The following is a 21,339-nucleotide window of genomic DNA, read 5'->3' as shown; positions in this document are numbered from 1 at the left end:
TAGTACTTTGTCTATATGTCTATATATATATTTTATTTCCTTTAGACAGAGAATTAAATTCTCCCCCCCTCCCCCCCAAAATCACAATTTTGCTGGAGGCAACTGATTGGCTTGATACTACATAATGCCCCTTATGTAATTGGAAAGAGAGAAATTGATTCGAGCTCTCAACCTACTGGCCTCAAAAGGAGTTTAGACTTTCTGGCAACATCGGCCTCTCTGAAGCTTTTCAACCCCAAAAGTTCAACACTGACTTATTCTGGTTTGAGTTTTTAAATTACACAAGAGAAAAAAATAAAAAACTACACTGCAACAAAAATAACCATTTGTGTTCATGTAGTTAGCAGCAGCTCGTTAAAAAATAATTATAATAATAATAATAAGGCAGATTCTTGCCTTTGTTATGCCATTAAAAACATTCTTGTTCCCTAGAGAGAAGCATTCTGGAAAAAGTTGAAAACAAAAATAATAATAACCCAACCAAAGCTTGCCTGCAAGTTCAAGTTTTGTAAAAAAATATATACATAATTTATTCTACAACATATGTGCCTTCTGTTCATACTTAGACATGTTTAGTGCTTTGTGTTTAGAGTTCATTTCCTGTCGTCCCTCCTCTGAGGACAGCCCTAAAACCAGCCCGGGTTTCTCAGGTCTGCTTGCCTTCACACCGCTCTTCAACAGTACCGTTGTCTGAAAACTGTTCTGGGCCAACTTCTCAGGTCAGCGTGCCTTTGACCGATAGGTGTATTGGTTTTCCTTTCAACCAAAAGAGAGAGGAAGAGTCCGTTAGTCATATCTCTGACTCCCGCCGTAGCGGCCGTGGCTCTAGAGGCACCCCTGCTTGGTTGTGGTGGTCCATGTCCGGGTGGGTGTCTGTGCTCATGCTCTCAGGCACCCCAGTGTCAATCTCGTCCTCCTCTTTGCTGGTGAGGGCCACTTCGTTCTCGTAGCAAAAGGAGTTTGCGTTAGAGAGAATGTACTTCTTTTCTGCTAAGTCTCTGGCACTACAGATGGGTGTGTTGGGCACTTCATATGTTTTGTGGAACCTCGAGTAGTCCACTTTGTAGTAGTTTTTCTCTTCAAAGAGTACGGGCTCGTAGCGGTGGCCCCAGAGGATTTCATTTGCCAGGTATGAGCTACGGCACTGGGTAGTCATGGCAGTAGCTTCCACCATGCCCTCTAATATTACTACAATTTCAAAGTCAGCATTGTCCATGTCTTGTTTGCTCAAGTCATACAAAGGACTGTCTTCATCTATTTCATGTACTATTGTAATTGGAGAGACCAGGAATATGCGGTCTATCCCGCTGTCAAAGCCTACATTGATGTCTATTTGATCCAAGGGGATGTACTCCCCTTCTGACGTGATCCTGGATTTGAGGAGCTGTGCTCGCACGTGTGCCTCCACCAAGTGGCTTTTCCTCAGGTTTCCAACACGCCACATCAGGCACAGCTTTCCGTCTCTCATGGCCACCACAGCATTGTGGCTGAAGACTAGAGTTTCATTTCTCTTTTTTGGCTTAGCCATCTTTGCCATGACAGCACCAATGATGAAGGCATCAATGATGCAGCCTACTATAGACTGGAAAACCACCATGAACACTGCGATGGGGCACTCGTCTGTGACACACCTGAAGCCATAGCCGATCGTGGTCTGGGTCTCAATGGAGAACAGAAAGGCTGCGGTGAAGCTGCTCACTTGAGAGACGCAAGGTTTGCTGTTCTCTTGAGTCTCCAGATCCCCATGCAACAGTGCAATCAACCAAAACACACAGCCAAAAAAAAGCCAGGAGAGGATGAAAGTCAGGCAGAAGATAACTAACATCCACCTCCAGCGGATGTCCACACAAGTGGTGAAGATATCTGCCAGGTATCGCTGTCCCTTCTCACCCACGTTAATGAACTGGACGTTGCAGTGGCCGTCCTTCTTGACAAAGCGGCTCCTGCACTGCTGTCTGGTGTGTACCTTACTCTTGCCATTCCCAAAGCCGTTGGCAATGGCCATGGTTGCCAGCTTCATGCCGTCCTCCTCTGAAGACACGATGCTGTAGCGGTTGGTTCGCACGCTGCCCATCACTACTGCTGTGGACTCGGGTGCTTCTGCTTTAGAAAACAGTCTCAGTTTCTGCAAAACCCTTTGGAGAAACAGTTTTGAAAGTTCTAGAGGAACACACACACACGGAAAAACTGGGGAGAGGCTGGAGTCCCCAAAAGCCCTTGGATCCACCAGGGACAGTCTTCTGGCATGCAGAGTTAGCTTAACAAGCAACCGTCATAGAGATGGCATGGTCTGCAAGAGAAAGAGAAACGCCGTGTTAGATCTTGGAGGAAAAGGGTAAGGAATCAAACCTGAAAGAAACAATTAAAATTACTCCCATGGCCCTGCAGGAAGTTTCCTTATTCTTAATGACAGCATTTTCTGGAACGTGTCATGTTCATGGCTGTGCATTGACAAGAGTGACTTCATTACAGCAAAGAAGGCATCATTCTTCTCACATGAAAGCACTGAAGTGATCACAGAATCATAGATTTGTTTGGGTTGGAAGGGACCTTGAAGCTCATCCAGTTCTAACCCCTTGCCATAGGCAGGAACACCTTGCACTAGACCAAGTTGCTCAATCACGTCACGAGCCTCTAAGCAATATGCACTTTAAAGCTGGACGTGCAAATAATCTACCTACTCTTTACAACTTTCTGTTTATTTTGAAACAAACAATCAGCATTAACATCCATCTGTTCAAATACGAAAGCTAAAGCAGGTTTTAGTGGCATACAGTGTGTCTCCTGGACTGTTTTAACTATGGCAAACAAGGGAGCAAGTAAAAGGGAAGGTGCCGCATACTGAGAAAAGCAATAAACTTGGACAATGCAAATGTCAGTGGTCTCCATGAAATTACACTGCACATAACTTAGCTTTCTGATTAAGCAAAACCAAAGGAGTTGTGTGCTCTCTGCAAAAGGCATCAGTTCCTCTTTAACTGCAGAAACTTGTTGAGATCTGCGCGGTTTTTACACTTACATTAGGCTTAAGTTGCACAAAGCAAACTAAACCTTGTAAGAGCCCTCATCTGTTCCTGCTAACACAGCTAGCAAAAGGCCACAATGGAGGATGACTGGCCAAGTGTCTTCGTAACACCTTTGGCAGCGAGTAACAGCACCTTCCCTTCAGGAGCCTGGGGCAGCCAGCTCCATCTCCAACGGGTAATGGTTCTGAGTGTTCCATGGGTCTTAAATGTCAGCAATTAAGACTGAGCAGAGAGGCTACAAAACCTTCTTCCTGAGGGGAGAAGCCACCAAACTTGTTTCAGGGAGGTCTGGCTTAGACCCAGGTTTAGCTTTTAACAAGTGCGTCATCCATTAAGTCATGTACTGTATATCAGGAAATGTAATTGAAATACTGCAGAGGAGAAGAGATGCCTTAATGCAACTGCTCCGTCCACGCATGCGCCCCATGAGGAAATCAAACTACAACCCAGTGATGAGGAATGTTTGTTATGGAAGAAGAGAATTCAATGTCATTTACAGTACAGGGGGATTAAATCACAGCGTTCTTTGTAAATCAGAATCATCAAAACCCATCTGAGCTTGTCCAAAACCCAACAAAACTGCAGCCGCTCAACCTCTGCCCACAACACAGTTTCAGGACACTGCGGCTATTCCTTGGATCCTTATCTAACAACAGCGGTAGATAAGAGTTTCTCTCCTTTCCCAAAGGCAGCTCCTAAAGCCCTGCAGATGTGTTCCAAAAACTTGAGGGATTTCAAACAGCTCCTCAGCCCTCCCATAACCTCCAACCACATTACAAGGGCTTTAGCTCAACAGACACTTGTTAGGAAAGGAGCAGGTGACGCACACAAAACACCATCGCGCTCCCAGTTGCACGCAGGCTGCTGTTCCCTCTGGAATCTCCTTCAGGATTACATTTACCTTCTCTTTTCCCCTCTCTTCTGTATGCTATGCAGGAATGCATCCCCACGCCTACTTGCCCACATTAGTCATCTGTGACTTCAGCACCATACAAGACATTTTGGCAGCTTTTGGTGGGTTTGGTAATGCCAGGTCTGAGAGCAGCTCCCAGCCATGCAGGCTCACAGCAGGGCTGCCTAAAACCTGTCTGACTGTCCTGCCTACACCACTAAGGATTCACTTCTTCACCCCTCGCACCTTTCTGATCACGATGTTTCTCATTCCCATCAGGATATCATTCTCAAAATTACAACAGAATTCTTTTAAGGTTCATTTAATGATTTATTTTGGCTGAAAAATACTTTTATTACTTTTAACTTGAACATGGAGGGGGAAAGTGAAATTACTGTTAACACACTGCACACAAAAACCTTCTTGAAAACCCATTGCATTGGTCTGCAAATCAATCGCTTTTATAAGCCACATCCTATAATCACAGTCATGTTCAACTTCCACATTCAAAGTCTGTTTGATTCCCAGCTGATGGAAACACGCAGCCTGGGAAGAAGTTCATTATTAAGTCTTTGTTTTCTCCCCTGCATTCTCTCTTGGATTTTAGAGGAAAACTTGCGGTGGAGGGCAAGATAAGCTGTAAAGTCTCAAGTGTCTGAATACGCAGCTTCCCCGCAGAAGTCTTGACCTGAGGACTTTTGATTGAATTCCACAAATCACTGGAATCATAACGGCAGCTTCCTGCAGGGAGCTGTCTGCATTTAGAAGTTTGGAGCCCGAATTAGGTGCTGTACGTTGTTGTATTCTTATTGCGAACGGCTGAGCACCTTCTACCTCCTGTACCTGGCTCAGCATTTCCCCTCCCTCACTGCCAGTGCTCTACCCTGGGAGCAGACCTGCACTGATTTGGCTCTGCCCATCCATAAATCCATAACCTGGGGTGTGCCTGGGGCAGCTACTGCTACCATTACAGACTGCTTGAGGATTATACAACAAAGCTCTGGCATGCTCCACCGCGGCGTGGTTGTCTTCTGGTACAGCACAAATCCCTTCTCTTCCTTGTGCGTGCTTGGAGTGGAGAGGATGCTGGGATGGGAGCACAACCAGCACCGTGTACAGGGACCAGCTTTGGTCATGCTCCTGCCTGTGGCACCACAGGCTGTGTAAACCCCTGGCAGATCCACTGGCTCTAGCGCACACCTTGTTGATGCTCACCATGACCTCCCCAGTTGTTTCAGTTAGAGGTTCCCCACAAAAAATCCCAGAAACAAGCAAACCAGTGTGAAAATCTAACAGTACTTCTTTTGCTAATCCACCTGCAGCTCAAAGGCAAAACAAGTTTGCTGCCTCCCCTCCCACCCCATTATCAGCTGCTGGTGGCACCCAAGATGCCAAGTTAGTGAAGGACCATCCCTGCATCCTCACTAGAAAGAAGCCAACCCTTTACTCACCAACCAACTCAAATGTTGGTGTAATTTGGCCCTAAGCACTGCAGCCAGACATGCACACACGCAGCTGTAAGTTCAGTCATCACGAGGTGTGTTGTTATTGTTATTAATCCAGGCTACCTTTCCTCTTGGAAGAGGATACAAGACTAGAGCTTGGAATTACCAGCACAGGCACTGACGCAGCATTACCGGGATGGGATGAGATGATGGGATGGGAGAGCCCTGGGCTTGCTCTGCTGCAAGGGGATGCTCAGGGGAGCGGAGAGAAACGGGACGCTGCTGCATCTGCAGCATTTCTGAACCAGCACTGGTGGAAGTGATGAGGAGAAGCCTGAACCCTCACTTTCCCCTTAGGAAGCATCCCCTTCAAGACCTGCCTCCAGGAAAGACGTTCACATCCCACATCAAAACTCCACAACAAACAGCTCGAAAGGAATTTGTGCAGAAGGTTTAATAAAGAACAAAACCTCCAAAGTGCAAAACGAACCGGGAGAGGGGGTAGAAAGAGGAGCACTAATGAGGGCTTGGAGCAGCTATTCCCAGGCTGCCGGCTCTCAGCCCTGCGGAGCGACCGGGCACATGTTGCTAAGGGAGCACCAGCACTACCTTGGCCCAGCGCTTTCCCCACTGCAAAGGAACAAAGGCTCTCGTCGCCCCAGGAAAGCCCGTTCCCACATTCCCCGCTCCCTGTAACCCTTCTCCAGACCCCCACGTTACTTAAACGTCAGTCCCAAGGGCTTCTCCGCGGGTTAGGGTAGGATTCAAGTTACACAAAGCGGTGAGATACCTTCAGGAGAAGGATCTGGAGCTGGAATAAATCAAAACCCCCTCAAACAGATAATGAAGGGAAATGGGTGCAAGGAAATAGGGGAGAGGAACGGGCGAGCGCTTTTGCATCTGCCTCCGGGGCTGTTCGTAGCTGGTGACAGAACAGCTCCGAGGCGGCAGCCGGCACCAGGGGGGGTGCGCGATGCACCGGCTGCAGGGCGGAAAGCAAACAAGTGTCAAGGTAAGGCTGGAACACGGAACAAGTGCGGCTGCCGGCGGCGCGGGGAGGCGGCAGCAGCCGGGGCAGACCGAGCACAGGGACCCGCTCAGCACCGGCCACACGCACCGAGGAGATCCCGCACAGGCACCGGGATGAGGAACAGCTCAGCTCCGGACCCCGCACACGCACCGAGGTCCCGGCACAAGCACCGGGCGGCACCGGCTCAGCCCCGGACCCCGCACACGTACCGGGAGGAAGCCTGGCACAAGCACCGAGGGGTCCCGAACACGAACCGAGGTCCCGACACACGCACCGGGGGGATCCCCATTGCCCCGTCCTCCGGAAGATGACACAGCAGTCACTGAACCCCAGCGAATAAATCTGCCATTCCTTATCAGTATTTTTTCCTTTCACTGTCATGAACAAAGTGGAAACAATACCTAGAGCCTCCTCACCGGCTCCCCAGCTGCAGGAGCTTTAATTTCTTCCTATCTTGATTTGTCAGGAGGATTAAAAATAAAGAAGCTCCCCCTCCCCGTTTCCATAACGCCAATGAATGAAGTTACAGGTTCATTTCCTAACCCTCTCAAACACTTCGGACACTCCTTTCAAAAACACGCATCTCCTCTCCAAAGCTTGAGACTTCTGGCCTCTCTCTTGTACAGGAAACAACAGGCGAGAATAATGGGAAGGGATGGAGCGGGGCTGCTCCTGCTGTCATGCGAACTTCCAGCCCTTCCCCAGGATAAAATATCTCGGGAGGAGGGGAGGGGGAGAGTGGGAAGCAGCTGGTGCATGGAAAGTTATGAACACAAACAGATGCTGCAAGCAGATGCTCGACTGCTCCCGGCATACCTATCTAATTATTTTAGGCGCTGAGAATAGCTGGTGGATGGTGCATGAGAAACGTAGGAGTTCCCCCTCCGAGCGGCCGTACCCAAGCGTGCAACAACCACGGGCAAGGAAAGCTTTATCCCGGCAATTGCGCGGCACGGAGCGCGCACCGAGCCAGCTCTCGGTGCATCCCCCGCATTCCCGGGAGCAAGGGGCATCCCGAGGCGCTCCTTACCTGCCGGTGGCCGTAAGGGAGGCGCGGGCAGTTAACGTGCTGTAAAGATCCAGCAGCCGGTTGGGGCGGGGGGGGGGGAAGGACACGCAAGCCCGGCCCCGGTGCCCGCCGGCCGCACCGCTCGCAACTGAGCCACCGCGCAAGCCGCTGCCCGGTTTTGCGGGCTGCCATGTGATGTTTAATAGCGGCTCCGCCGTCTCCGCCCCCCGCGCTGCCCCGCGCCAATGGCAGGCGGGAGGCCGGGCCGAGCCGCGCTGGGGCAAAGCGGCGGAGAGCGCGGGGGGCGCGGCGGGGCCGGGTGCGGGGAGCCCCGATGGGGAGGGGAGGAGGGACCCTGGAGAGGAGGGTCCCGGGGGCAGCGGGTCACAGGGGTGGACGCACCCCGGAGTGGACGGACCCTGGAGGGGAGGGATCCGAGAGCGGACGGTCCCGGAGCGCTGGGACCCCGGAGCGGCGGGTCTCGAGGTCGGCAGGTCCCCAGAGCGGAGGGACCCCGGAGCGCCGGGTCCCGGGGGCTGCAGGTCGCCGCAGCAGCTCCCCGAAGCGGAGGGATCCCGAAGCGGCGCGTCCCGGGAGCAGCGGGTCCCCGGAGTGAACGGACCCCGTAAAAGAGGGTTCCGGGGGTTGCGGCTCCCCGAAGCGAGGGGACCCCGGGTTGGAGGGTTCCAGTGGGGGTCCCCGGCGGTTGTCGCAGCCCCAAAGCCTGCAGAACAGAGCCCGCGGGCAGCCGGCACCTGCTATGGGTATTTCCCCCCCCCCACTCCCGCCTTCCCCCGATAAAGGCTTGTGCAGGACTCCAGTGGGAAGCTGTGCAGGTCCCGTGTGGTTGCGGTGTATCTGCTCACACCAGCTGTATCCGAGGCTAATGTCCGAGGCCCCGTGTAGTAAGGGAAAATATCAGATATAGTTTTGTTCCTTTTGTTCCTTCATCTCAGTGAAGTGTTAAGATGCGGCGTCTCAGCACAAACGCCTGACCCTAACACGCACTAAAGCAAGTAAAGCGCTGTGCAGCACAGCTCCTAAACTTCACATCCTTCTCTTGAACCGAAACCCAACGTCCCTTCCAAAACAAGAGCTTTGATCCCTGCACTAAGACCTTTGAAGCGAGGCTGTCAGCGAGAGAAGCGTTTGCCTGGCTGCAGCACGTCGGATCCAGTTCTTTGTTTCACCTGTAGCAGCTCCATCAGCAGGCTCCCGGCCATTGCTGAAATCTGCAGGAATCACAGTGGTTTTTAACAGCCCGTCCGCCCTGCGCTGGACGTGGCCTGAGACAAAGAAAACACGGATGAAACGCCTGGCTAGGAGCCTCGCAGGAACAAAACCGGCCTTGTAAGCACGCTCTGAAGTTTGCCAAGCCCGGGCTCTGATGGACAGTGCAGGGGTGTTGGTTTCCAAGGCAGGTGTCCGCTGCCGCAGCGCTCCCCTGCTGCTCTCTGAGAGCCGCGTTCCCAAGTGCTAACAGCTGAAATGCATCAGGAGCCCTGTGTGGTGGGCTGGGGGACCCAGAGCCGAGGTGACGCTGAGCATAAGGGCTGCAGACCACACAGGGCTTTGGCAATGGGTGTGAGCAACTTCAGTTGCACCCAGGGAGCCTCTGCGACACCCAGAAAGCAGGGATGCTGCTGGTAGATGAGAGTGTTCATCAGTTACCAGGTCTTTTGCCCTGAGCCGCTGAGGGATGCACTGGTCCAAGTGGGTTGGGCAGGCGCCTAAGTAGAGCTGAGCTAAGGGGAGCTTCCTTATAATGTCCAGAACAAGCTCTAAATATGATTCCCTCCTCTCCACAGCAATGTCAGTGCCTCAAATCACTTGTAGTTACTTAAACTATCCTCCTCCTCCTTTGATACATGAGTTTACAACTCCGATCTTTTCTGTCTTTAAATACTCAGTGACAATGTTTTGCCCAGTGCTTTCTCCCAAAGAACAGGCTTTAATGCTCTCCTGATATTGCTGCTGAGCAATTCCAACCAACTGCCATGACTGTCACTGGCAGAATTTGCCGAGTTCCCTGTACTCCGAATGAGGAAGCACTGCAGGGTTGCAGCAACAAATACAATGGCCAAATGCAGCTGGTTTTAGAAGTCCCCAGTGTTATGAGTGCAGGATGGGGAGAGGGGAAGAAAAGACAAGTGCCTGTTTGTATTGAGCCATCTGGCTCAGTGTTGGGCAATTTCATTGTTTATGAATTGCTCTGGGTTGATTCTGTTTGGTTTAAAGTGCAAGAAGAGCCCTGTAACACAGGTAAGTTCCTTATGAATGACAAAGCTGGGGGAAAGTCTATAAGAGGGAATGAATGTAATTACTTTATTCAGTCACTAAGATGAAGATCATTAAATCCAGAGGATTTGAAAGCCATAAGCACAAATGCTACACAGTTCATGTACCTGGGTCAGAGAAAAAAAATCCCTTGTCCCTCTGAATGTATCTGTGCTTCCTATGAGCTGCTAAAATAGTAGCAATTTGACCCACCTTGGAGAATCTCATCTATATGTAAGTGAAATAAAGCTGTGATCCACTATTGCTAAGAGGTGGTGCACTGACAATACACACAGTTTGCTGGGGAGTGGGTTCAACAAATCTCTGCACAACATCCACAAGATGTTACAGGTTGCAGCCTGACCTTCTAGACTCTTACTCAGCCTTTACTCATGCAAACCAACTGCTAAAGACCACAAACCTACTAGACCCAAAGATCCCAGACCTGCTGATATGAGTAAGACTTTACTCACAGCAGCACAGACCCGGGGGTCAAGCCATGTAGCATTTCACAGCAAGGAAGGGTAGAGCACAAAGATCACGACTGTTTTACAGCTTGCTCAAACGCGGTGCAGCTCTGCCCAGAAAGCTCTTCTTAGGATGAAATATTGATTCTAATCTATTACCCAGATCATGAGAACTGCAACAAAGCCGCCTCTCATCTGCAAGGACTTCAGCAAGAGTTCTTCCAAACCCCCTAAACAGGGAAGTTGAGTTACAAGAGAAGTGTCTAAAAAACCCTTTCCTGTTGCAACAATCCGGGACAAAGAGGGTGAGAGATGGCTGAAAACTTAACCCTCGAGAGCCAGTGAGGGTTTGTTTTCCTTCTTTCAATGAATGGTTTTCCAATTTGACGTAGTTGAGCTCCACAAGTATCTCACTGCCTCACTACAGAGCCTCCCGGCTGAAATATTAGAAGTGCCATGTGAAATGGTTGCAGGCTGAGGAGTTTTCAAGACAAGATCCACTGCCTGCAGTAGAAACGGCATCAAGGGATAAGCAGGGCTTCGGGAAGGCAAAGCCTCCATCTTTCACACCACCGTAGGAGGTAAAAAAAGGAGCTGGCCTCAAAGCACAATGCTTTCCTTAGGCAAATTTCAGCCAGGCCATACCAGTGAAAGAAGGGTCTTTATCTCCCTTAGGGGGCTTACAAGGATGCTGGGGAGGGACTCTTCATTAGGGGCTGTAGTGATAGGAAAAGGGGTAATGGGTTAAAACTTAAACAGGAGAAGTGTAGATTGGATATAAGGAAGAAATTCTTTACTGTGAGGGTGGTGAGGCACTGGAATGGGTTGCCCAAAGAAGTTGTGAATGCTTCATCTCTGGTGGTGTTCAAGGCCAGGTTGGACAGAGCCTTGGGTGGCATGGTTTAGTGTGAGGTGTCCCTGCCCATGGCAGGGGGGTTGGAACCGGATGATCTTAAGGTCCTTTCCAACCCTAACTATTCTATGATTCTATTTTCCATTTCCCAATCCTCACCATTGCCACCCTGTCCCTCAGCCTTGCTGAGATCTGCAGGTACCTATGGAAGCCCATTTGAGAGCTGTATTGCAGGCACAGCCCTTGCCAGCTGGGACCAGAGGCTTTAGCCCCTATCTTACAGCATGGGAGCTGTTATTGAATTGCTTTTCCAGTCTTGGCGGTGAAATGACCTAATTATCAGATTGCATTAGTCTTCATCTCTTAAAGTGGCCAAATCTGCTTTGGTTCTCAAGGATTTTATTGCCAGCTGAAAATAGCTTAATTGTATTGTACTTGCAAAGAAAACATGGTCTGGTGGAATCAAAGCAGTCGGTTTCCACAAGATGAGAAGAAACACCATAAATAACACATTGGGCTTTTTACTTTGGCCTCACCATTTCCATGCATGTAAACTGGCATAAGTCAGCCTTTCTTTTCTTGCCATTAAGTCAACTGGAAAAAATTCATCAGGAAAAGGTGGTTTCCCCATTCACACTAAATCCCTGGGGTCTAGACATTAACTGGATCTTTATAGGCCTAATGCTGCGATCTCCAAGGAGAACTGAAGCCACATTGGTAGTAGAGGAATGGATAAATCCAATGAAAATCCCACAGAGGGGTGGTTACAGGTTTGATAAGATGTGAGAGAGCAAATAAATCTGTTTTGTACTTTGCAAGCAAATAGGATACACAGATGTGCAGCCAGTGACACAGTTACAGTGGATAATAAGGTGTTTGTTGATAGAAGGGGTGAAATACGACATAGGAAATTGGTTTCTGTATCTGAGAAGAGAGGAACTCACACACAAATCATGGGGATTTTTTTTTCTCTGTTTCTTTCCCAGGTACTTTGTGTCCAAAATCTTTGCTTCAGATTTCAGGCTTATTTAGCCTCATTCTTAAGGCAAATCAGCAGCCAGTGACTGTATTTTGGGTGAAGAAAAGTATGTGCTTTCAGTCTTTGCTGCTGCAGATGGTGGATGTGGGAAGCAAGGTGAAGAAACCTTGAAATAATGAATGACCAACAATAAGCCATAGCGAAGAGCAATGGCATCTAACCTGCAATTCAACAGCAACCCAAGAAGCTCTGCCCAAGAAAACGTATTCCCAACCCTATATTCCATGTGGCTCCATTCTCAATACATTAAGATGCCTAATTTAAAGGACCGTTAATTTCCAGCTAAACTTTCCGACCCAACAAAATATAATCAATATCTGTTGGTAAGGAGTGATCTCAGCTCTCAGTGCATCCTTACCTCTGCGGGGTCACAGGCCATCAATCAGCTGTGGCACCTTGTCCTCAAAGGCAGCAGTGGGGGACTTATGTTCAGATGAAAGAGAAGGACATTAGTGTAAGTGATAAAACGACCAAGCAATTACATATTAATAAGGCTAATGTTTTCCTATTAATCTCAAAGTTATCTAATGATCTTCCCTAGTTCCCATGCTTCGGATATCTCAAGGGAAAGGGAGTTAATGGTTAATAAAACTTGCCAGAGTGGTGAGAACGTGCCTATGGAGCTGACATGGGGAACTTGACAATTCCTGGAAGGAAAAGGGTTAAGAGCCAGCGGCTTACACATACAAAACTGTGTGACTACACTTTCATTCTCTTCCTCACAGCTCCAGTTGGCAGTGTTACCAGCCTTCCAAAACCAGGATAGGCTCACGCTCAGCTGAACAGAGCAGGGTAAGAGTATCTTTGTGTTTGTCTGGCTTGCAAATCTGGTTAGGTAAATGCTGTGTGTCAGCAGGAAGGCTCTCAAGGGAGCAGGTTATGGTAGGGCACCTTACCATAGGCTGTCACAAGTCAAATCACTGACTTGCTCCAAAGCCTGTGGTGCTCAGCCACCTTTCAGACTCCCATCTGCAGTGGTTGGGTCCTCCTATGCGGGCAGGAACGAAACCCCAACCTCCTTCCTTGGGGGGGGTTGATGATTTGATCCCTCTAAATGGTTGTTAGCCTAAGTGTGAGGGTGCTTTGGTGTGTGTGGCACCGCAGGTGGAAATGTGGGCAATTTCCAATGGGAAAGGGAATGGCGAGAAAGAATAATAAGTCAGCTGCAATAGAAAGAGCTGGAAACCTCTCATGTTTTCTAACCAAAATCAATGCAAAGCACAAGCCTTTCCTGCAGCTCTCCCCCTGACCTGTTTGTGTTACACCATTCAAGCTGGGCAGCTCCACTTTCTCAGCTGACATTTGGTAGCTCCTGAGGGAAAGATGATGTGAACTATATGGCTACACAATGAAACCTGCTTCCAACAGCACGACACTATACCCAGAAGTGACTCAGAGAACCTCTGTTAAAACCTTAAGTGGCTTTCCTGCTTTGCAATGTGCGTATTGCGTTTCTGCTGATGAGCATTTATTATCACTGTACCTGATTACCTATAAGTGCATCAACTCCAGTGGAAACTGCATTAATAAACTCAGAAGCATCTGATTTGTGTTAACACCACATAAATTACTGCTGCCCTTACTTTCTCACACTCCTTATTTTAGCATATTTGCTTAGATGCAAATGTCCTCAGTGTTTTCTATCAGTTTGCACCAGAATCTAAGAATTTGCCTGGAATCCATGGCCACTGCACAAGTGACAATATCGGAGTTTATTTTCTCTCCTGGAAAGCAAATAAACTCTGCTAAAAACAGAGCTAAACCATTGGCCACTGTGGAAGGAAAAACGCTGGGGTAGAAAACAGCCTGAAGTTTCCCGAGGAGCCAGTACTGTGCCTATTTACATCAAATGCAACCTCCTGTCTTGGTGGACCTGGTACGACACTGGGTGATTGTACGTGTGTTTGTGTTGCACTGCCAACAGTGATTGACCACAGTGACTCCTACACCAGGTCTGCAGTGCACCGAAGAGGGTCTCTGAGCTGATGGAGCTGGTGCTGGGCAGCCCCACCACGACTGGAAGAGCCTTGAGACCTTTCACAGCCATCACAGCATCACTCCTTCCCCGCGCCTGCACTTCCCTTCCCAGGAAGCCAAGCTGAGCACAGAGAGCCAGGCGAAGAGACACGGTGCCCGGTCAATGGGAGGAGGAGATGGCTGGCACAAAGGGCATCCAGCCCTGCTCGTAACCCCTGTGGGCTGGGAAGGAGGCAGACTAATGCCATTAGCTGGCACCTTTCTGCATTACCCTCAGAACTAAAACTGACCAGATGAGTAAAAGCAAACCGAGCTCAAACTGTTGGTTAAACTTCCTGAGATTGTTTAGGACTGATTATTTGGACCAGCCCTCCAAGGCCCACCCACTAAAACACCTCTGTCACTTGAAAAAGCTGTCGTCAGAGAGGAAATAATCTTCAGCAAGTAAATGCCACAGCTTCCTTTCTTCTGCTATCACGATCTTGGGCTCCTTATTTGCTTCTCTGATGCCGCTTGGTGCCTCCAGGCTAAATTCTGCCTTTCATTCATGCAGATGCACAGGGGAAGATGGATTCCTCACCCAACCCTGGGCATCCTGCCTTAAAGTACAGGCCAAACTGCATGTCTTGTGCTCTGTTCTAATCAAGATGCACAGATAGAGGGAAAGGATGGCTGCAGAAGGAGGCTTTTCCCTGTTTTGCAGTAAGGAATGTTGCACCTCGGAAGCCACAAGTTTCTTTGTAATCTCCCTAATACTTCAAAAGTTGGCTTTGATCCTCTGATAATACTTGAGCGAATGCCCAAGCCCTATTAAGCAACCTTGTGACAGAGACCAGAGGGGAAACCATTGGGCCATTTCCCACCAAGTATTAAGAAACCAGCATGGAAAGTCACAAAATCATAGGATCATGGAATGGTTTGAGGTGGAAGGGACACATGGGTGCTGCAGGGAGCAGGTTGCCTGGGAGAGGGCAGTCCCTCCCCTGCCTGCAGGCTGGGCTGGCTGCAGCCAGAGCTCTCTGCACTTAGTGGTCGGTGTGCAGTGATTTGCACTGGTTCATAGCTCATGAAGAACGCTGGTTATAGGAAGTCCATGTTCCTCCTCAGAGGCCTCCGACCAGCAACCAGAGCAGGGCTTTGGGACATATTTCACTTCAAGTACACACTTAACTTGGGTGCCAAATGCCTACTGAGGCTGGCGGTGAGGGAACACACAGCACCCACGTCCTGACTATCTGGGTTTGACAAAGGCCAGAGATCACACGTGGCAAAGAGTAAAGAGTGAGGGAGCAAATGAGAGACAAAGAGATAAAGAGAATGAACAGAGGCTCGGTGTGTTTCTTGCTCCAGGACTGGAAGGTGCTTGTGCTCTCTGACAGCAAAGGTGACCTAAAAACCCCTTTGCAGAACAGACCAGAGCAGAGCACAACGGGCTGCCTTTGTTCATCCTTCCTGATGGGTGACGCCAGGATAGTGCCAGCAATGCCGATCACTTCTGAGCGCTTTGTTAGAATAAAACCAATCCTCCAGGTTTACACAAGTTAGAAATCACCAACAGCTCCTCTTCCCTTAACCCCAGTCTGTGACGCTGGTCCCCAGCACCTCTGGGTGAAGCCAGGATGGGAGCACAGTTAAGGTGAGCACACTTGAAAGCACAAGTGAGCGCTGCAGAGAGCTGTTTGCTTTGCATTTTTCACACTCTCGGAGCTCTGGCAAATTGCTTTTCCTCTGACCATACTTCACTGTAATGTTTTCAAGCTGAACTGGTTTGGATAAGAGTAAGTGTCTGTTCTGAATCTTCATTAGAAATGCCAATTGACTTTGAATCTTTTTGGAAGATCCAGAAAGAAACAGAAGACTTCCAAGCATCTTTGTGCTTTTGGTGTCTGGAAGTGGCTTCTCTCACAGGAGAGAAAAGAGAAGAAGCAGATCTGTTTGTTTGAGTAATTTCATCTCTATAAGGTAATTTACTAGAAGGCAACACTGCAGTGCTCAGTGCTTTGATTTTCCAGCGCACAAATATCCTTGACCTCATTCTTCCCCAGCCTTCAGTTGTGTTTCGGCGAACTCTGGTAAGAAGAAGCCTCCCTCAGGAGCAAAGCTACAAGTCAAAGGCATGACTCCCTTTGCTCAAAAAAGGACCCAGAACACTGGATCAGCTGGATGTATCCGCTCCCTTTAGATGGTCTGGCTGTTCCAGCGCTTTCATCATCTCAGGTAAAATTAGCACTATAGTAATTACCCTGTGCTGAATATACAGCTGGTGAAAGTGCACATATTTCAGAGGGATGAAACGTGAGATGGGATTGGCAGGCACCATCCATCCCCTTCTATTAAGGCTAATGTAAGGAAAGTGATGGGAGCTATTTCAGTCCCACCTCCACACATGCAGACACACACATAGGAGGCTTCCACTCCGCTGTGATTTCCCTGCTAGAGCTTTGCGCCCTACTCCCTGGGGGTTGCTAACGCCAGGGTAAGGTTTGCCAAGTTATCCTGCCGCTTCTGTGGTACAGAACGTACCAAAGGAGGTCTGTGGGGTCTGGTTTGCCATATCAGCCATAGGTTTGCTGGAGGGTGTTGGGAAATGGCTGGTGGTGTGTGAAGTGTGTGGGGCTGATGTTTTGTGTGACTGCGAACTAGGTTTATGGGTTTACCTTTCTTTATTCCTTCCATAAAGAAGGATAAAAGGGAAGGAAAGAGAAAGAAGACCCAGAGACCCATTACAGGCCCTCTAACAGGGTGGTTGCCAGCTCAGGCGCAGCATCCTGCTGTACCCTGAAGAATGAAGAAAGGTGGAGTTTTTGCCTATGGGAAAAAGCAATTGCTGAAGAGAAGAGGTTCTTATCAGCATATACAGGGAGTAACCCCAACAACTGCAGTAAAGTACTCACCAAATTCTGTTTCCCGACTCACATCCTACTTCAGGTCACCCTGGAAACCCTCCCATTGAAATTGGTGGGGTCATATTTACTCTACACGAGTAAGGCCCTTGACCTGGGTGGGTGAGGAAGGTTTCCCCTTGGGTACTCACCAAGGTCTTGTTTGATTCCACTTGGACATCTGAAAAGAGACCTACCCATTGATGCCTAATTCCTACCTTTAATGCCCCTTTTAGGGTATGGCTACCACATTGAAGCATTTATCAGTCAAAATTAGCGCTAGAGACACCCCATAGAGACATTTCACCACACCGCAGCACCGAGCAGTGGTGCTGGGGAGGCTCTGGGACAGTCTCCTTTCTACTGCTACAGTCACATAGAGGCCATCAGCTCATTTTGGCACCTGGACCAAGCAGGAATCGTGCCGAATGAACACCAGCCCCAAAATAGTCCCTCCCCTGTCAGGCAAGGCTGAGAGACACCCTGTGATCAAAGATGGGGAAACACGAGGAACAAAGACAATGCCCAGTAGTCGCTGCAGAGCAGCTGCCTGACAGTTGTGGAGCTTCCTACACACGCCGCTGGGAAGGGGAGCCTGGAGAAAGGATGTGAGGAGGGATGATGATAGAGATGGTTCAGCAGATGTTTCATTGGAGCTACTCCCGTGCGTGAGAGAACGCACGGAGCTGCTCAATGGAAAATGTGCATTCAGAAGTGGACATGGCACTGAATATGAGATAATTATTAAGGCATTTCTATTTTGGAGCCCTTCTGTGTGTAGTTTTACATAATAAGCATTAGGGTTGCCTTTGCACACGCACACATGTTCCCTGGTCCAAACAAACAAGCAGCTTTTTGCTTCTTGTCACTGATACCTCTTGAAGTAACTATCTTTGGCCACAAATAGATCATTGCCCTATTTGAAAGGTTCCTAGTGGAGCGTGGCCAGTTTTGACTGGCTATATATACGTAAGCTGGCAAATCAAGCAACCTCTCAGCTTTTGCTTCTATATATAAAGAGGAATGATATAGAATAAATCAGGTGGAGGCAGCGCATGTCAAATCCAAATCTTTCCGAGTTTGATTTACTCTGCTGAGCCTGAGGAGGCAGCTATAGGAAGCCCTAACCTCTGGTGCCATGTTTGTGAGGATGGTCAGGCAACACCGGGAGTGTGCTGGTAATGGGTTCTGGGTTCATGCTGTGGTTATAACACCGCTGTTCCCCGTGCCATGTAGGACGGGCTGGGAATCCACCGGGGGGGGCAGCCTCCCAAACCCTTAGGGTTTGAATGCGGCAAAGCTGACTCTTGAAGGGGTGCGAGGAACAGAGGAACAGAGGGGACAGAGGGGCAGAGGAACGGAGCCGGGGCCGCGCACACGGAGCTCCTGCGGGTCACGGCGCGTTCCCGTTGCGCGGTGCCCTCGGGCAGCCCCCCCAAAGCCCAGAGGGTCGGCGGCTCCAAGGGACGCCGCCAGGTGGCGCCCAAGTGCGCGCCCGGAGGAGCTGCTGCGGCGGCTGCTCCCGGCGGCCGGAGCCCCGGGGGTGCCTGCAGCGAGGAGGGGACCGGGGATGCGGGCACAGAGACACCGGGAGCTCCCGGACACCCCTGGGTAGGGACGTTATGGGCATTTCTGACAGTCCCAGGTGACTCTGTGCTATGGAGCAACATCAACGGACAGGTGGCAACAGCACAGCTGCAGAAAGTCCAATGTGAGCAAGGTGAGCTTGAAAGGGAATTGTCCATCCCGTCGGTTTTGCCTGATTATCTGATGCCCCATCACCTCCTCAACCACAGGGAGTGACCCCAAGAGAAGCTTTAAACTCCAGGAGCTGCTGTGTTATGACATTAAGCCCCAGGAAACCATTGATCCACCAACCCATGCTTTTCAGCCCAGACATAAACTGTAGCTGCTCCTTGCTTCATCCTTGTTTCACTTCTGTCACGCTTCCTCTTGTCTGCTTGGAAGTGAATTTGTTGTCAGATGCTTCCCTAAACGGGCCTCTGAGGCCCACCACAGACACCCACTCTTTGTGTTTGCAGGTTCCCAGCTCAAAACCAGCGAAGATTTAAGAGCTAAATAAAGCTTACAAGCAATTCTCTCTTCCCAAACAAACACTTCGGATACCCTGGAAGGTACCTGTTATTTCCTGATGGGAATGTAACTGTGTCACCATAATGCTGCAGGGTAGGCAGGCAGCTGAAGGCAGGCCTCCTGCACAGTGTGTAAGGAACAGGGGATAAACAAAGGGATTTAGATTAGATATGGGAAGAAATTCTTTACTATGAGGGTGCTGAGGCGCTGGCACAGGGTGCCCAGAGAAGCTGTGGCTGCCCCATCCCTGGCAGTGCTCAAGGCCAGGTTGGACGCAGGGGCTTGGAGCAAGCTGCTCCAGTGGAAGATGTCGCTGTCCGTGGCAGGGGTTGGAACTGGGTGAGCTTTAAGGTTCCTTCAACCCAAACCATTCCTTGATTCTCTGATATATGTTATATCCCACATCTAAAAATCAACTTCACACAAAATATGCGCTAAATGATACATGATAAAGGGGAAGGAAATGCCAACTGCCCTAATGAACGGTGGTAGGCAAAGCTGGAAAAATAAATCATATAATAATCTCTTCTTATATTCCCTTTGACATAAACTAATCCTGACCCAGAACAATACTGCTGCTTTCCAAGAGAAAATAACCAAGATGCAGCTATAATCACGAAGCAGGAGTCCAATGCGAAGTGGTTTGGGTTTTCTCTTTGTTGTTACAATTCTGTGGAAAAGACGGGAACAGGGAGAGCAACTTCCAGCTGAGGGGGTTGGAACCAAATGGTCTTTAAGGTCCCTTCCAACCCAAACCATTCCATGTTTCCCTCCTAGGCGGGAGGATGTGTAAGAACTACATCTGCTAAAAGCACAATCAGACCCCACTGAAATGATAGTTATGGAAGGAGGCTGCACGTTTTGTGCATCCCTCCTATGCCTTCATCCACTCCTGTCTGGTCCATGTATCAAAGATCCTCCATCAAGTGAGGAGGATGCAGGTTAAGAACACAAGTTCTGGATGCAGAGATGTGTGTGTGTATGTCTGTGAGCAGGGCTTTGTTTGCCTTATCCATCCACAGTTCATGCTAAGAAGCTTCCACAGAATGCATTTACAACCTGGTAGGTTTGCTTGTGATCTGGCATCTTTTAAAGTCAAAAGGCTGCTCTGCACCTTATCAATCTTTCCATGACCTCTCAGTGCATAAAGCACAGAAGCTTAAAACTGCAGGGAAGGAAAGTAAAACGTGCTCTCACAAGGTGTGTGGTAGAGGCATGTTCTTTATTTCTGAGCCTTTATTCATAGAAATGCAATGCATGCTTCACTCTACATCATTCTACAGCCTGTGATAAATGAAATTAAAATATCAAACAGAGAAAAAGCCAGACAAGTTGAGACCAGTGGTTCAACCAGTATCCTGTCTCCAGCACTGGCTGGTATCAGATGCTGGAGATAAAAGTAGGAGAAACTGTATAGTAGCCTGTTACGAATTAACATGCCCAGGAGAGAAGTTTCTTCCTGACCCTCATCAGTTAGCGGTTGGCTTACACGCCAGCACATGCATTACTCTACATGCTCACGTGTTTATATCTATCTATCTATACCAAGAAGCATGTGACAAAACCCTCAGTCAGATTCCTGGTACTTCCACTCACAGGAAAGTCGTTCTGAGGAAGGAATTTCTTTCACCGCAAGAGGCTCACACAGTACATAATGGAGAGGGAAAAGTAGCTGAGATCCACAGCTCAAGGGAAACTGCTTTTACAAATAGCACCTGAAACAGGCACCTTTTGGAGATATTATTTGGGTTTTTATTACACAGCTCAGTAGCGTTTCAACTCTCTGAGTAGCTTTACCTACAAGGAATCTGGAGAGGGGCTTTGGACAAGGGCCTGTAGGGACAGGCCAAGGGGAATGGCTTTAACCTGCCAGAGGGGAGACTGAGATGAGCTCTTAGGCAGAAGCTCTTCCCTGTGAGGGTGCTGAGGCGCTGGCCCAGGGTGCCCAGAGAAGCTGTGGCTGCCCCATCCCTGGCAGTGTTCAAGGCCAGGTTGGACACAGGGGCTTGGAGCAAGCTGCTCCAGGGGAAGGTGTCCCTGCCTGTGGCAGGGGCTGGAGCTGGGTGAGCTTTAAGGTCCCTTCCAACCCAAACCATTCCAGGATTCTATGATTCTATAACTAAGCACATACTCACACACGTGTAAATACTTGTAAAATGAGCAGTTAAGCAGATTTCACGCTATACATTCCCTTTTTCTGATAATCAGGATCACAGAAAATCAGGGTTGGAAGATTCAAGGCAAGAGCTGATCCTCTATCACTCCTACAAGGCATCTTCTCCAACAGGCTCCCAGTTCACTTCAATCTCTTTGGCTTCAGTTTAAGCCCTGTCCTACCCACCACATAC

The 21,339-nt window shown here is 49.1% G+C and overlaps 1 protein-coding gene across 1 annotated transcript; it reads right to left on the bottom strand.

Moving 5' to 3' along the window:
• Positions 1–790: 790 nt before the first annotated feature.
• On the bottom strand, positions 791–2,074 carry KCNJ2 (potassium inwardly rectifying channel subfamily J member 2; the record flags this gene model as incomplete). Its single annotated transcript, XM_080629305.1, has 1 exon — positions 791–2,074. One exon carries the CDS (start codon positions 2,072–2,074, stop codon positions 791–793), a length of 1,284 nt encoding a protein of 427 aa, XP_080485431.1.
• Positions 2,075–21,339: the final 19,265 nt, after the last annotated feature.

This window comes from Psittacula echo (genome assembly GCF_963264785.1).
Source record: "Psittacula echo genome assembly, chromosome: 14".
Taxonomy (NCBI): Eukaryota; Metazoa; Chordata; class Aves; order Psittaciformes; family Psittacidae; genus Psittacula; species Psittacula echo.
The sequence above is the reverse complement of the archived record's forward strand: the minus strand, read 5'-3'. Positions and strand labels throughout refer to the sequence as shown.